Raw genomic sequence first — 16,005 nt, 5'->3', positions numbered from 1 at the left:
AAATAAATAAATATGGTGAAAATAATTTTGTATGAAATCTTTGTTTTATTTGGAGAAACGCTGCTCTTGTTGCTGTAGTGTTGTTTTCAGCTGATTTTAGCTTTATTAAAAAAAAAAATATATATATATATATATATATATATATATATATATATATATATATATATATATATATATATATATATATATATATATATATATATATAAATATATATATAAAACTTACCACATATTACCACAACCGTTGATTTTATTCTTCAACTAACAAATAATATTTTATTAAAGATGATGCTACTTAAAATCAATAAATTAATACACTTAAATAATCAGAATTGCTAAAGAAGGAAAGGATTTTCTCTTTTTTTGTTGTGATTTTATGATTTTCATCAGGGAATCAGTGTAAGGGGGTACATATTAGCGAACTAAAAAAATAATCAATTGTCTATTTTTAGTTTTTTCATGTAAATTTGTGTATAATATTGAGAAATATTGATTTCTATAAGCAGCTATAAAAGTTGACCTTACATCACAGAGCAACTGGAAATCATTTGGGGTCCAAACACCACAATTTCAGAGGACTTTTTGCTGTTCTAAAGTCACAATTACTTCTAATAAATGAAAAAAAAAAACCCAAACATTTTAATTTTTTTTCCCAAAATTTTATTGCCTCTGAAACATCAGACAAAACTAAGCTGTGGTTGATGGTCAGAGAGGTTCTGATAAACCAACACTCGACCAAACCGCCTCCGTTTCCCACCAAAGCTACAAACATCTGCAAAAAACAGCTTTGGAAAAAAAGGATCTTTTTGTCTTTTTCAGTTAAAGAACAGAAAAAATCACTGCCAATCTTTTTACATCTCTGTACAGAACAGTGAATCATATTTACATCAACTGCAACAAGGCAAGAGAGTCTTTATTCAATTACAAAATAATTCTCAACAGTTTTCAGTCGTTTTCAGTGAAGGTGTGTGTGTGAACACGTGATGAACATAAAGTCCAGATCTGTAAATGAAACTGAGGCTGGAGAAAAACGAGACCGAGCTCAAAACTTCAGCTTCTCTCTGAATTTTCACAAAAAACATGAAATGATTTCATTTAGTGTGCAGAGAATAATAATAATAATAATAATAATAATAAACAATAAAAGCAGCCTTCTTTGGAAGAATCGAACGTACAAAACAGCCAAACCGAGAAGCAGAAATAAATCAGAATATTAATAAATCTAGAGTACTTTCATAGCTTTGATAATCGTAATAAAATAAATACATATAATTATTTTCTGATTCCATGTGCAGCCCTTATATCTCAGCATTGCTTATCAACAGTTCAGTTCCATACTGAAATTCCAGTAGTCCGTGTGATTTTTCCAGTACAGGAATCCCGGCGGGGAATCTCATTAAAGGGAATGCGTCTTGGCACGAGATGAGACGGGTCCGCTGTGGTCGAGGCCGGCGGTGCACTTTTCTTTAAATCAGTTCTAGAACTGTGTTTTAGGAGCGTTAAAGAATCACAGTCCTGGAATTCAGCTCAGTGTTTCTGCTGGAAACTCAAGATCAACCAAAACCAACAGAAAGAAAAAGAACAGCAGGATTCAGGGGGCTGGAAATGCTATGGAAAACCAATGAAATTTGTGCAAAAGGGCAGATCTGGCCAGTATTCACTTTCCTCGGGTTTAAATAAAATCATTTAATGTGAATTACATTTAAGAAAACCTTCAAATAAACGATAAGCGAATCTTCTAAAGCAGCCCAACGTGCCGCTGCAGCCGGTCGTGAACAGAAACCCGAGCAGGTAGAGCGCGACCGGGGTGATCCCGCCGTAAAAGGAGGAATTACAGGTGTGATAAAGGTAAATCCTACCTGTCCATCATACTGAAGAACCCCCACCCCCCCTACCTCCACTGGAAATCCAAAATGTGACGAGTGAATTTACTTACAAAAAATAATAAAAATAATAAAAAAAACACACCAAACTCCTCAAACACGAAGATTCCAAGTGAAAGCTGTGAAATGAACAGTGTGAACAGCCACTAAAACCTAAACCCAGCCTCAATAATACAGATCTTTACCCAGAAGAGCGTTTTTAACTTCATCTAAAGCGGTGTTCAGACTGCCAGCCCAGATCTGATTTCAGCAGATCTATATTCTATACAGATTGATTTTGTATAGATTTTTGATTAGAGGTGGTTTAAAACGCAACTACAATCAGATGCGTTCAGATGTGTCTCAGTTTGGATAAAGACGGGTGTAAATACAGGATAATAAGTCAGGTAAGGATGAAGATGAGGTTATTTGGGGTAAGAGGACAGGTAAATTTGTAGACAGGTAGTTATTTGGGGAAGTATGGCACGTAAGGATGTCGCAGGAAGTTTTAAGGACATTAAGGCAGCTAATAAAGCTAACAGCTAATAAAGCTAACAGCTAATAAAGCTAACAGCTAATGAAGCTAACAGCTAATGAAGCTAATTTTATTAGGTCTAAAGGCATCAGCAGAAAAAGTGCATTTACACTGTTTTTTTCTGCTGCTTTTTTTTTTTTTTTTTTTTTTAAAGAATGAATGTGCCGTTAAATGGACTATTCGCTCAGCGTTTAGGGTTAAAAAGCAGGTTCTGTACATTCAGCTCCAGGTCCAATAAGGCACATGTGTTCTGTGTTTAAGGCTGTGTTCACACAGGAAGCAAAAGTGGCCCAAATTCAGGATTTTGTTCATCATATGTATTTTTTTTATTTTTAAACACTGAATCAGATACTTTTTTATTTTTATTCAGGCCACTTTATAATGTGGTTTTAAATCTGATGTATATCCAATTTGTGTCAGACTTCACACAGACTTCGGATTTCATGCAATCAGGGAAAATGTGAGGGGGGATGGACGATGGCAGTGAGGAAGGGTTTCAGTAGTGGAGTATTGAGGTAAAAGAAAGTGAGAGTCAAAATAAATTTAAAAACCTAAAAACTTTTGAGACTTTAAAGAAACCAAAAAGAGACGAACTAAACAAGTTGATTTGGCTGAATAACGTATTAAATCTTTAACAGTGATCTGAAACTCTGTGATAAACTGATCTGCAGCCACTAGAACTCTAACAGATCCTGTGATTCAGGGGAAGAAGAATCACAAGCGTGATAAAGACACGTGAAGCACCTTTCTGCTCTTCTGCAGACGCATGTCAGATTAGGAGAATTAACTATTCACTGGAAATGTCAGATTATAGATCATATTAAATTATTAGATTAGATTAAAGTGAGAAACATCTAAAACAAACATCAGATTTGAAGATAAACATCAGATCTGGGTGAGAAAATCTGACTTGGGCCACTTTTGCACTGTGTGAACGTAGCTTTACAGAGAGTCTCTAGGTTTATAAATGATTAATTCCTCTGAATTCATAATTAATAACGTGCTTGAGGTAGAATCACATCGGTACCTTCAGTTTCTCTGAGATCAGATTTGCTCTGTTGGAAAAGTGTGAGATCAGACTCTTACAGGGTCTGCTTTTTCTATTTGATAATAATCAATCGTAATTTAATTCAATCAGATCTGAGCTGGGAAGACTTACTTAAAAATACTGAAGCATGACGAGACCCTAAACAGCAGGAGTTCATAGAGATGATGTAAATAAAAAAAATTAAAAAATTAAATAATCATTTCTGAAGTCTTCATTTTAACACAGTTGCTGGTGATTTAAAGATTAAACTGAAGGAGAAAAATAATCAAGGTCAATATATTACTAATAATAAACTGTAATAATAATAATAATAATATTAATAATATAGGCAAAATAAATAATCTTGAGATCAATGATCTGTTTCACCACAGATACGTGAGCGTCCGCACGCTGCCGTGCACATTTCAGTTCACTATCGTCGTCACATTCGGCTGCGCGTGAGTTTAGTGTCAGGGTCTGTAGTTTTCCCGCGCTGTCCGATGCTCTGGGATACAAAAGTATTGGGACACAAACCCACGTCGTGTGTTTCTGGGGTTCCAGTCTCTCTCACTCACACACCTGAAAAAAGGTTGTAGAAAAAAAAAGAGGGAAAAACTCCCAATCGATCCTCATCTGATCATAATTGGTCACACGTGGCTTTCCCCCTCAAACACAGTGAGTTAATCGATCAGCTGTATTGATCCGCTGCTCTCAGGCCGGTCCGTCCGTCTCTCCCGCGGTCCAGACTCCAACTTCCTCTCAGAACAAAGTGCAATAATAATCCGCAGGTATGCCCCGCCCACTCCCTCTCCTCATTGGCTTCTCCTCCTGGTTGGCCACAACGTAAAAGAACGTAAAAACCACACCCAACTAAAAAACGTCCGCGTGAGACCGAGCTCTCAGCATGAGACCGAGCTCTCAGCGTGAGTCCGAGCTCTCAGCGTGAGACCGAGCGCTCAGCGTGAGTCCGAGGCGTCCAGTTTGAGCCAGTGAAGACCCTGACGGGTGTAGCGCACCAGAGGGGTCATTCCAGAGGTCAAACTCAGCTGACCAATCACAGCGTCCAGATCCTTCAACAAACCTGCAGAAACAACAACAGCGCAGAAATCAGTAACACACATCAGCCCACTGCACACAACTCTACAGCACCGCCCTCTAGTGGAGAACTACTCACATTACAGTACTCACATTACAGTACTCAAATTACACCATTCAAATTACACTACACACATTACACTACTCAAATTACACTACTCAAATTACAGTACAAAATTTATAATACTAAAATTACACCACTCGCATTACACTAATTAAATTACACCATTCAAATAACAATACTAAATTTATAAAACTCAAATTACACCATTCAAATTACACTACTCAAAATACACCACTCAAAGTACAACAGTGAACATGAGAAAAAACATTCAAAATGATCCAATTCACAGATTTACAGGTAGACACTCTCACTGAACACTGACTTTTTAAAGTTTATTTAGGATAATTATTCTAATGTTAGAGGTAATAATTGGAGGCGTACCGCTGCCTCTCCGGGCGATCTCCTCGGCCTGCTCCCAGGTGTCGTGAGCACTGAGGAAGAGGGCGGTGATGTTGACGTAGGACGACGCCACCTGCTGGATGACCTGGGGAATGGCCACGGTGCTGCTGCTGCTGCTGCTGCTGGGGTTGGAGCCGAGGCCCGAGCTGACGGAGCTGGCGGGAGACGGCATGGGGGACATGGGGGACGGGGTGCCCGTGATTCTGTGAGCAAAGAATTATTAATATTAGTGTTTAAATAAATATGAGCTAACTAAAATAAATCTCCAGCAGGACCACAGACTTACTTTGAGATGCAGGGAGAAGGAGCAGGCGTGTTCTTCACGTTCCAAAAAATAAAGAAAGAAAGAAAGAAAGAAAGACATGAAAATTATAAATCAGTAAATTAGTCAGATTTTCTCTGACAATGCTTACCCTATATATTCTCTCAGCAACTTTACTTCAAAAAAAAAATCATACTCAAACTTTAATTATTTTATTTTATTTTAATGTCCTGTATATTTTACTTTGTAAACGTATATAAACACTATATAACACGTATATCCCTGGGTCTATAGGATAAGAACACAGCAAACCGGACCGGGTAATAAAATCCAGGACCACTAATTAGTTATAATTATTTGTAAGAAAATAATAAAGTAAATAAATAAATCTTATTTCTGATTAATGCAGAGTAAACAGGTTCAGCAGGAACAGTGAGCTGATCAGGTACCTTAAAATGTTCGGTGAGAGTGCGGGAATACTTCAGCGCCGACTCTCTCTTACAGCGGAACATCGCCATCTGCAGCAGAGCCTGACAACGCATACTGTACACACACGCGCACACACACACACTACAGTTAGAGATCTGTAGGCCAATCATTTAGCAAAACTGGAAACTGCATTAAAATCAAGATTAAAGATCAGGAGCCTCATGTACAAAAATCGTAGTCAGTTCATCACTGATATAAAGACAGTAAAGGCAGATCAGGCTTCTGTTGAGTGTGTTCAGTGTGTTAAATTCAGACAGACAGACAGACAGACAGAAACCCACCAGAGGACGAGGAAGTCTCGGTCAGACGCCGGAGCCGACGGGTCACAGAAGTTCTTCAGCTTCAGTGTGAACCTGAAAAGAAAAAAAAACACGACCGTTTAACAGCAGCTCACTAACAGGAAGTAGCTTAACGTTTGTGGTTCTCACTGTTACCAGCCGCACACATGCTGCAGTCAGAGTCCATACTAAAGTCTGTACTAAAATTAAAGATTCTTATTATCTCAGTCTGACCAGCACTGCACTGACTCACAGTTCACTTCTGTACTGATCATAAAACCGTCCTGCATGATCTCAATGATCTCGCTCCTGAGTATCTGCAAGACCAGGGCAGGGTATCGAAACCCCACCCACCCATTTAAACCACCCCTTCACCCCTTCACCCGCTCACATTTCCTACCTGATCAGGTCCAGCGTTTCGGAGAACATGGTGTACGCAGATTTGGGCGTTTGGGGATCTGACTCCATGGCGATGCCGCTCTCCACGAAGGACAGGACAGCGTCCAAATACCTCAAAGCCTTCCCCGTTTTATCCAGCTAGAGGGAGGAGAACCAATCGACACCACAGAATGAGAAAGAGACCAACAGAGAGAGACAGAGGCAGAGACTGAGAGAGAGAGAGAGAGACCCAGAGAGACAGAGCAAATGACAGAGAGGGACACTGAGAGACACCAGAGACAGAGACGGAAAGAAAGAGAGAGACAGAGACACTGAGAGACAGAGAGACCAACAGAGAGAAATGGAGAGAAAGACAGAGATAGAAAGAGAGAGATAGAGACAGAGAGACCGACAGAAACAGAGACTGAGTGACTGAGACCAACAGAAACAGAGAGCAGCCGAGAGAGAGAGACAGAGAGACCAACAGAGAGAGAGAGAGAGAGACAGATACTGAGAGACAGACTGACAGAGTCAGAGAGAGACTGAGAGAGAAAGGACAAGAGACCGAAAGAGCCAGACAGAGAGAAACATAGAAAAACAGAGAGAGAGACAAAGACAGACAGACAGGAGACTGTGTAGTATCTTTAAGATGCTTACAACAGACATCGCAGAGATACAAGGACATGCCAAAAATCACGGGACAGACAGGAACTAATATAGTGTGTTAAATTATTTTTCTCATGGAAACTAAACAAACGCTGCTCTGATCAGCTGACCTCACTCACAAGATAACACCTCACAAAGTACAGACCAAGCCTTACAATAATCTAACACTTCACAATCAACATACATACTGCTGTCCCATGACTTCTGTCATGTCAGTGTATACTGCTTTATAGATGTTATTAATGTATGCGCATATTATTAAGAAATCCTGATGTTTGATAGGTGGAATGGTTACCGTGACGTCGGCTTTGTGCTTCAGCCTCTTGGCTTCCTTCATATGATGATCCACAGAGTAAAGCCTACAGATTTACAGCAATTAAAAACACAGGTATTATTATTATTATTATTATTATTATTAATAAATAATAATTAAAAGTATTCACACCTTCAACCTTTTCCACATTTCGTTTTACCCCTTTACAACCCCAAACTAAAATGTACTTTATTGAGATTTTAAGTGATAGACCAACAAAAATTAGCACATAATTGTGAAGTGGAACAAAAATGATTCAAGATTTAAACATTTTAATCAAATAAAAATAAAAAATAAAAAGTGTGCAAAAGTATTCAGCTCCCTTTACTCTGAAACCCCATAATAAAAATCCAGTGCAATCAACAGCCTTCAGAAATCTCATAATTAGTTAATAGAGCTAATCCAGCTGTGTGTAATCAGAGGAGTCAGAGAAGAAGCCAAAAGGCCCATGGTCACTCTGGAGGAGCTGCAGAGATCCACAGCTCAGGTGGAAGCTGAATACATTCGGGAGCTGAATACTTTTGCACATCACACTTCTCAGATTTTAATTAGATCAAACATTTGAAAAATGTATACATTTTGTTCCACTTCACAATTATGTGCTACTTTGTGTTTGTTTATCACTTAAAATCTCAATAAAAGACATTTAAGTTTGTGGTTGTAAGATGGCAAAATGCAAAAAAAAGTTCATGGGCTATGAATACTTTTGCAAGCCACTGTATAAGTAAGGAAACAGTACGACAGACTGTGATCCAATGGTCCATATATATTAACATTTCAAAAACAGAAATAAAACATTAAAAGAGTAGAATCAATGGACTTAATTTTACAATCTGAATACTAAAAACTGCCAAAAAGTGACACATCTTTATTACTCTTTTCTTTTATATTGACAATATGTAAAATCAGTGCAGATCCGAAGCTGTCAGACTAATTAACAATAAATGTATACCTGTCCTCGAACTTCAGCAGGGGTCTGTGTGGAGCTGGAGCTGCACAGGAAGTGCTCGGCTCTGAGGTGGTATCGGCACTTTTTGATACTTTCTGTAAAAAAACGAGGGAAAAAGACTGTAAATGAACCAAAAGAGCATTTCTATTGGTCAATACAAAATTAAAATACAAGCTCAAAGTCACATTTTATATGAACTGAAACTACATCAGTTTTGCATGTATTTGGTAGGTTTAATTACTATTTTCACTTGAGAATGGCATGCAGAACAAATGGGTATGAAAGAATATGGATTTTTAACACTTTAATAATGTCTTAATTATTATTTCATTTAAAGTGTAAACATTACTGTTACTGTTATGATTATTATTATGATTATTAATATCTTAACTACTGTAAATTAATAATTAGCTGTGGCATTCTCTCGTAAGTAATGTTATTTAATGTACCCTTATTGTAAAGTGTTACCAAAATGTCCATCAAAAAGCGAAAAAAAGTGATTGTTGATTATTGTCAATAAATCCTTAATTTATTATTTAAAAATGATGCTGTATTATTGTTTTGCTTTTTACGAAATAAGAAAAAAAGGTAATTGGCTAATATAAAGTAAGTAAATTCTTGCACAAAAATATAGTTAATCATGTAAATGAATAGAAATTTAAGATAACGTCATGTTGCTGCTCAAATGATAATATAATAACAATGCAATTACAGGCAACTTTTAAATGGACTTTCAATTAATATGAATATTTAGACATGTAGTAAATATTCTGCATAACTAAAACTGAAATAAAAACAGAAAACACTGTTTTTAAACTAAAGTAGACATCCTTGCTCATTCTTGTTAATTGATCCTTTTTCCTAAGTAAACACAACATGCGATATTGAGTACAGCTACTTCTGATACCAAAATGTAATTAATTATGTAATTAACTATTCAACATAATGCAAAACAACTAAACTGTAAGAATAACTGAGGATAAGAGCTGTTAGTACAGTAAGTCAGAGCTGTACCTTCTGGTTCTTGTCGGGTTCCTCTCTGCTGGAGCTTTTCTTCTTGTGTTTGCTGCCGGAGACATGTCCGCTGTCCTCCTGCTCCCCGCCGCCGCGCTTGTGTCCCGAACTCTTCGTCTGCTCCTGAGACGAGCCGTGAGGAAGAGGAGGAAGAGGAGGACGAGTGGTCTTGCTGCTCTTCTTCTCTTTCTCCTTGCTGGTGCTCTTGTTTGTCCTGTGGTAGAGAGAGGACGGGTGCATGGTGAGGACGGAGCAGCTGAGCTTCTCCTGCTGCTGGAAAATCAGGGACTTCCCATCCTGACTAACAGACCTGCCTGAAGACCCGTCCCTGAACTGATCATCAGCCTCAGGATTCAGAATTACAGTTAATCAGAAAATCCTTCCTTCTTCTCACCTGCAGAACTCTTACGCTCTACAGTTTGTTTCCTTCATTTCTGTCTGAACTGGTTCTTTATATAGTTCTTCTCACTGTCTCGGCTCCTCCAGCTCTGGATCTTTCAGTATTTAATCCTTTTTTTTAGTGTTTGTAAAGCTTTATTGACTTTGGGAAAGGAGTAAACATTTTTTAATTAATTCAACAATATGGCTAAAATGTACATCATAATATATTAGCTTATTTTATCTTATTTTATTTTATTATCTTTCTGCTTGGTTTAAGTGCAGTGAACTGATACAGAGTTTAAGTAAATGGACAATCTTTACGTCAGGACTACAACCCCCAGAATGCATCTGACACCATCATGTGTCCAGAGTCAGCCAATCGGCTCTCATTCTCATGCTCATCATTCATGGAATTTTAGATAAATTTCAGCTGCTAATAATGATCTTGTGTATAAAAGCTAGTCTTTTTTATATGTCTTGTCGCTGTTTATTCAGTGTCATACTGAGCGTTATATTAGTGTTTATATTTATGTGTATTAACCTGTTTTTTTGACACGTATTTGCTGTGTTTATACTGTGTTCTTCTGATTTTTTCTGGCTCAGGTTTTCCCTCTTTTGACTCGCTCGTGATTTTAGCTCTGATGTATGGGTTTAGTGTCTCTCTGGTTCTGATTCTCGCCTATATTAAGACTGTGCTCTGATTTTCCCTGTTTTTGCTCCTTATATTAAAGCTTTATATTATGTTTACTGAGGGTTTATGACTCCAGTCTGTACAATTTGACCAGAGGACTCTTATTATGAAGCCCTCAATAGTGGTCCTAAGATCACACAGTGAGGGATAGTGTGAGAGTGTAAATGAGGTTAGAGAGACTCACTCGGCTTTACTGGAGCTGATCTGAGACGATGATGATGATGATGATAATAATAATGTTGTTGTTGTTGTTGTTGTTTTGCTCTCCTCCAGTTTTGGTTTCTTCTTGGGCACAGACTCATCATTCTTCTCTGCCTGAGAAAAAACAACACAAACAGATTCTCTTCAGACTGTTTAATCCTCAGACACTGTTTTTTATATTATCTTTAACTTTTATTATTCAGTATAAATCCAATATATATTTCATTTCATGAACAATAAGTACAATGTGAGTGCAGGCCAGTGGGTAGTGGGGGGTGGAAATCATGGTATTAAGGGTGGTGTAACAGAACGGGGGTGTAGTGTCAGTATACTGTAAGAGTATTCTGTAAACTTTCGTACTATTTCAGAAAAACAAAGAAAGTACAAAAGATAAAAATCGGATTTTAGCTTCATTAATAAATGAAAATGTGTAAAATAATAATAAAAAATAAAACACTCTCTCAAACACTCACACACACACACACACGTTTTATACACGTAAAAAAATTGTCTTGTGGCTTTTAATTTAACAGTGCTGTAATATCCAGTACTACGGTGGCCGAGAAAGCCCAGCGCAGTGCAAATTGAAAAGCGCTGCAAAAGCACAAAACACAGCCATCAAAATTACAACACAGGCGCAGCAAAAAGAAAAACGCGCTGCAAATACAACCACAACACAACGGAAGTGAGTCACAACACAACGGGATTTTCCCGGGGGACCTTAAAAGATGCTGTACCAGCTGTATACAAAGGACAATAAGTGGCAAACAAGCTTCTGAAAAGTAAGTTATGTTTATTACCTGTGATTACCACGGTTGTGTGCATATTATTAAAAGTTCTGCTTCACAAAACGCCTTGTTTGCCACTTATTGTCCTTTGTACACATAGTGAAGTCCGAGACGTTACTGAAGACGCAGCTTAGCTGGTACAGCATCTTTTAAGGTCCCCCGGGAAAATTCCGTTGTGTTGTGGTTGTATTTGCAGCGCGTTTTTCTATTTGCTGCGCCTGTGTTGTAATTTTGATGGATGTGTTTTGTGCTTTTGCAGCGCTTTTCAATTTGCACTGCGTTGGGCTTTCTCGGCCACCGTACAGTACCACTGGGTGGCGCACCAACATTCATCTGATTAAAGACACTCTCAAAATTCTGGAGAATCTCAGACAAGAAACACTAAACAAAAACGAACAAACAAACAAACAAACAAACCAGTAAAATACTGACAAAACAAGTCATGGCTTCATGGTAAAGTTGCTCAATCCTGGTCATTAAGATCTAAGATTTTTATTTATTATTTTAGATTTAATTTGAATCCCATTTTCCCTAATTTAGAAAGGCCAATTGCCCAACCCACTCTTTAGGACTCCCCCGATCAGTAGTGAAGTCAGATTTATATTTCTTAAAATTGCGATATATTATATTATACTTTAGCAGTACACGCTCACGCTCCCTCCCAGCAGCGTTTCTCTTTACAGAGGAAGAAAAGGAGGGAACTCACTGGTCTCTTTTTGCTCGGTTTGCCGGTGGAGCCGAGCTCCTTCTCCAGGCTGGTTTTGCTCTTTGAGGAAACGCTCTTGCTGCTCTTACTGCTCTTACTGGTCTTGCTGGTTTTGGTTGGTTTGGGAAGCTGAGGGACTCTGGAGAGCTGGCTGAGCTCGATCTTCACCAGCAGGGTTTGGGGAGGGTCGGGGTGGGACCGGGACACCCCCTGACTCTTCTTCTCTCTGGAGGGCGAGCGAGGGCGACTCTTTTTGGAGCTCTTTGTCGGCGTGGGCGTGGGTGTTTCGGTCGTGCTGGTGGATTTGGGTGGAGGGGAGGTGGAGCGCGGGGCTGCAGGACTTGGAGAAGCCGGTTTACTGCTCTCCACCACCAGCGTGGTTCTGGGGGGGGCGGAGGAGTCTTTCCCTTCCTTTTTATTGGAGTGAGTGTGCTTAGACCTGGACTTCTTAACACTGCTCTTCTCTTGAGCGCTTTTCGTTTTGACCTTGGGCCGGTCTGTAAAGGTGGAGTCCTTGTCGCGGGGGGTCACCTCCACGCTCTCCACCTGAAGGCTGGAGTGGGCCTCCTCGGGCCGGGGGGCTTTGCTGCTCCTCCCTGGCTGTTTGTTTCCCACCGTCTTCCTGTGGCCGGACTCGGTGGGTTTGGGCGTGGGCTTGTGGCCGGTGTTCGGGCCGGTGGATTTAGCCTCTGAAGCAGCATCGGCAGGCTGTACCTGCGCAGGTGGGGTGCGAGAGGTGTGGCAGCGCTTGGTTCTGGGCTTGGTCTCCTCGGGTGGAGGGGTGCGGAGCTGAGGCTTAGTGTTCGGGACTGATTCGAGGTCCGGGCCGATCTCGCTGTGGTTCTGAGGATTGGGTTTGGGCTGGCTCTTCTTAATAAAAGGGCCCAACAGCCAGCTGATGTCTTTCCGATCCTCCTCCTGAGAGGAGCCACAAAAATAAAGAAAGACATACAAACAGACAGAGAGAGATAGAGACAGACAGACAGACAAAAAGAGAGTGAGACAAACACAGAAAACTTAGACCCATAAAACAAACAATTATTAAAGATTAAATTAAGTTTTACAGCCTAAAAAGATAAGTACATCAATTTATCCTCTAGTCTGTGTCTGCAAATATTTCTGTGCATGTAAAAAAATCGGAATAATTTTGTGCAGTTTGAACTATTTTAGTATTATAATGAAGTTTATTAAAGATAAGCAAGCTTTTTATTATATGCAGCAGTGTGTTACAGTTGGTTAAACAGGAATCTGTAAATATAAATGAAGTGTTTGAATTTATTTGCTGTAAAAGTTTGATTGTGATAATGCTGTAGATAGTTTCGGGTGCAGTGCTTCATTTTGCAGGATATATGAGGTATTTTGTGGTTTTGTGAATTGTGCAGACATGTATAAAGTACTAGATATCCAGATTTAAAAGTAAAATAAAAAGTAAAAGTAAAAGTGCGCTATCAAAAAAGTAACCTGAGTAGAAGTTAAAGTGTTCTTTAAGCTCCACTCTTAAGTAGAAGTACTAAGATCTATTTAAGTTCTATTTAAATGCAGTATTGAAGGTACTGAGAGTAAAAGTACAGTACTGTGTCATTAGTATATTTATTACAGAAAGCAGTGAAAAGTTAGCAGTGCTAAAGGCAGAACAGGAGCAGCTTCATCAAACATGGTGACTCCAGTCTAATACTCCAGTATTTTAGTACTTAAGTACAGTATTGGAGTAAAAATAATACTTCAGTAGATACAGATACAGCATTTTAGTACTTACATACAGTAGTGGAGTTGTTCTACTTCAATACTATACATTTCAGGAATTGTATTTGGATAAATCCAGCCTACAAAATTGTGTTTTAGCGATTGGAAAATTAACTGTAATATGAACACATTTTGCCCACCATCCTGAAAATCTTAATATTAATACAAACCTATTTATTAAAAAAAAAAAAAAAACTTGGGACAGTATAAAAAAATGACTGTACAAATATTTTTTTCTGATTTCTGCTCTGTTTGGAGAGGTGTGTGTGTGTGTGTGTGTGTGTGTTTGTGTGTGTGTGTATATACCTTGGCAGGTGATGTGTTCTGGGGGGCGGGGGGGTTCTCCTCTTTACCGCTCTCGCTGCTCTCGCTATCGGATTCAGACTCCGAGCTGCTCCCTGATTCGCTGGAACTGCCAGACTCCGCCCCACTGGAGGGCGCCAACGCAACACCGCTATCATCTTCAGGTACACTGAGAGAAAATACAGAGACTTTTTAGTTCAATCTACCATCTATAATACAACTAAAAACTTCAATTACCACCTAAAATCATCCACAGGGACATACGCAGGAAAATTACGGACCAAAAAATGTGTTATAATATTTTAAAAATTCTATAAAAATTGCTGCAAAATGACTTTTATTATGAAGTTCATGACATTTAAAGAAAATAATGCTTTTGTCCGACAGTGCCATGTGTTATGGGTATATTTATAAAGTCTAAGAGAGATTGCATTCATGAAAACTTACACTGATATTTCTACTATTAAATGTGATTTTAAAAGATAAACTGGGGATTTATTTCTCACATTCTGTTAGAAACCCATAAAAACAGGTCTATAAATAGGCAGATGGAGTTAATTTTACACACTTCCATCATCCCAGCACTGACTCTCCATCACTCCATCACTCCATCACTCCATCACTCCATCACTCTGCTGCTATTAATAAGCTGCAGGTTTCCCAGTTAAACCAGCAGATCTGAGCTGAGGAGCTGGGGAGCTGGGGATGCTGAGGGACCGAGTTGTCCCTCAGCAGAAGATCAGACAGACTGGCCCACAGGAGAACGTGGGAGACAGTCTGGCACATGGTCTCCGGGGGACGTCCTCCTCCGAGACGCCGCTCTACAGGAGCTCACGCCCACAATACACAGAAATATCACTACATACTAATTTAACCTGACCATCTGTTACTCAGCTCCTCTAATACTGCACCAAAACAATCATATTAAACACAATAAAGTCTGTGCAGTAAAGATTAACTCAATATACTGTTCTTTTGTTATTTTTTTTACAATATCTGATCTGTTTTCACATTTTATTATACTGCTTAGGGATTAGGGGTGGGCGATATGGCCCTGAAAATAACAATATCTTACGATATTTTATGTTTTTTTCATGATAAAGATACTCTTGGCGATATGACAAAACACTGAATTAAAAAGGAAAAATATTTCAACAACAAAATGAAAATTAAATGTTATTATTGCATATTATATTATATGATATATGGCACACTCCTAACTGAAATATAAAAAAAATACAAGAATTTTTATCAGACTTGTAACAAAAGTCAATGATCCAGAATTATGCTATGATGATGATAATAATGCACTCCAAATAAAATCAATGATACTGGACAGATATAATCTATAGTCTCTAGTAGATATATAATGGGAAATTAGAACTTGAGTGTGATTTTCCTTTTGATAAAAACAGTAAAGAAATTAAAAATAAAAAAAGTAAAAAAGTACTAATCTGATGTGATAATTAGGGGTGTGTGATATGGCACCATATATCAGGGTATAATATTTTAAACATGCTAACATTTTATTAACAAACAAGATCACCCACTAACAGTTCTGGATCTGTCTTATCTTATTTACTAAAGCTTATGTACAGCATCAAAATTACAAAATTACAGTATCAAATCACATGTACAAGCACAAAATTATGTTGCAAACTTTAAATACAGTATAAAACAACTCAATGTTTTGTATTTTAAGCCGTATATATTTACAGTCCTGTGAATCTCCCCTCTCACCTCCTGACTCTAAACCACAGGGCCTGCTCTATGGTGAGATCTGTGTGCCACCATAGACACCAGCTTCCTTTCATCTGCCTCGCAGCGTGTGTGTGTGTGTGTGTGTGTGTTTAACTGAAAT

At 38.5% G+C, this 16,005-nt stretch overlaps 1 protein-coding gene across 1 annotated transcript in view; it reads right to left on the bottom strand.

Annotated features, from left to right (window-relative positions):
• Positions 1-892: 892 nt before the first annotated feature.
• Positions 893-16,005, bottom strand: part of aff1 (AF4/FMR2 family, member 1) — a 41,511-nt gene continuing 26,398 nt past the window's right edge. The window contains exons 8-19 of the mRNA XM_022676688.2: positions 14,148-14,313; positions 12,099-13,016; positions 10,588-10,718; positions 9,332-9,545; positions 8,321-8,412; positions 7,351-7,414; positions 6,412-6,548; positions 6,015-6,086; positions 5,694-5,787; positions 5,269-5,300; positions 4,965-5,185; positions 893-4,505 (exon numbers count right to left, since the gene is read on the bottom strand). Coding sequence (XP_022532409.2) covers positions 4,381-4,505; positions 4,965-5,185; positions 5,269-5,300; positions 5,694-5,787; positions 6,015-6,086; positions 6,412-6,548; positions 7,351-7,414; positions 8,321-8,412; positions 9,332-9,545; positions 10,588-10,718; positions 12,099-13,016; positions 14,148-14,313 — 2,266 coding nt within the window. The 3' untranslated portion in view covers positions 893-4,380. The remainder of the gene's footprint in view (positions 4,506-4,964; positions 5,186-5,268; positions 5,301-5,693; positions 5,788-6,014; positions 6,087-6,411; positions 6,549-7,350; positions 7,415-8,320; positions 8,413-9,331; positions 9,546-10,587; positions 10,719-12,098; positions 13,017-14,147; positions 14,314-16,005) is intronic.

This window comes from Astyanax mexicanus, chromosome 17, assembly GCF_023375975.1.
Source record: "Astyanax mexicanus isolate ESR-SI-001 chromosome 17, AstMex3_surface, whole genome shotgun sequence".
Lineage (NCBI taxonomy): Eukaryota > Metazoa > Chordata > Actinopteri > Characiformes > Acestrorhamphidae > Astyanax > Astyanax mexicanus.
This window is presented reverse-complemented; position numbering and strand designations above follow the sequence as displayed.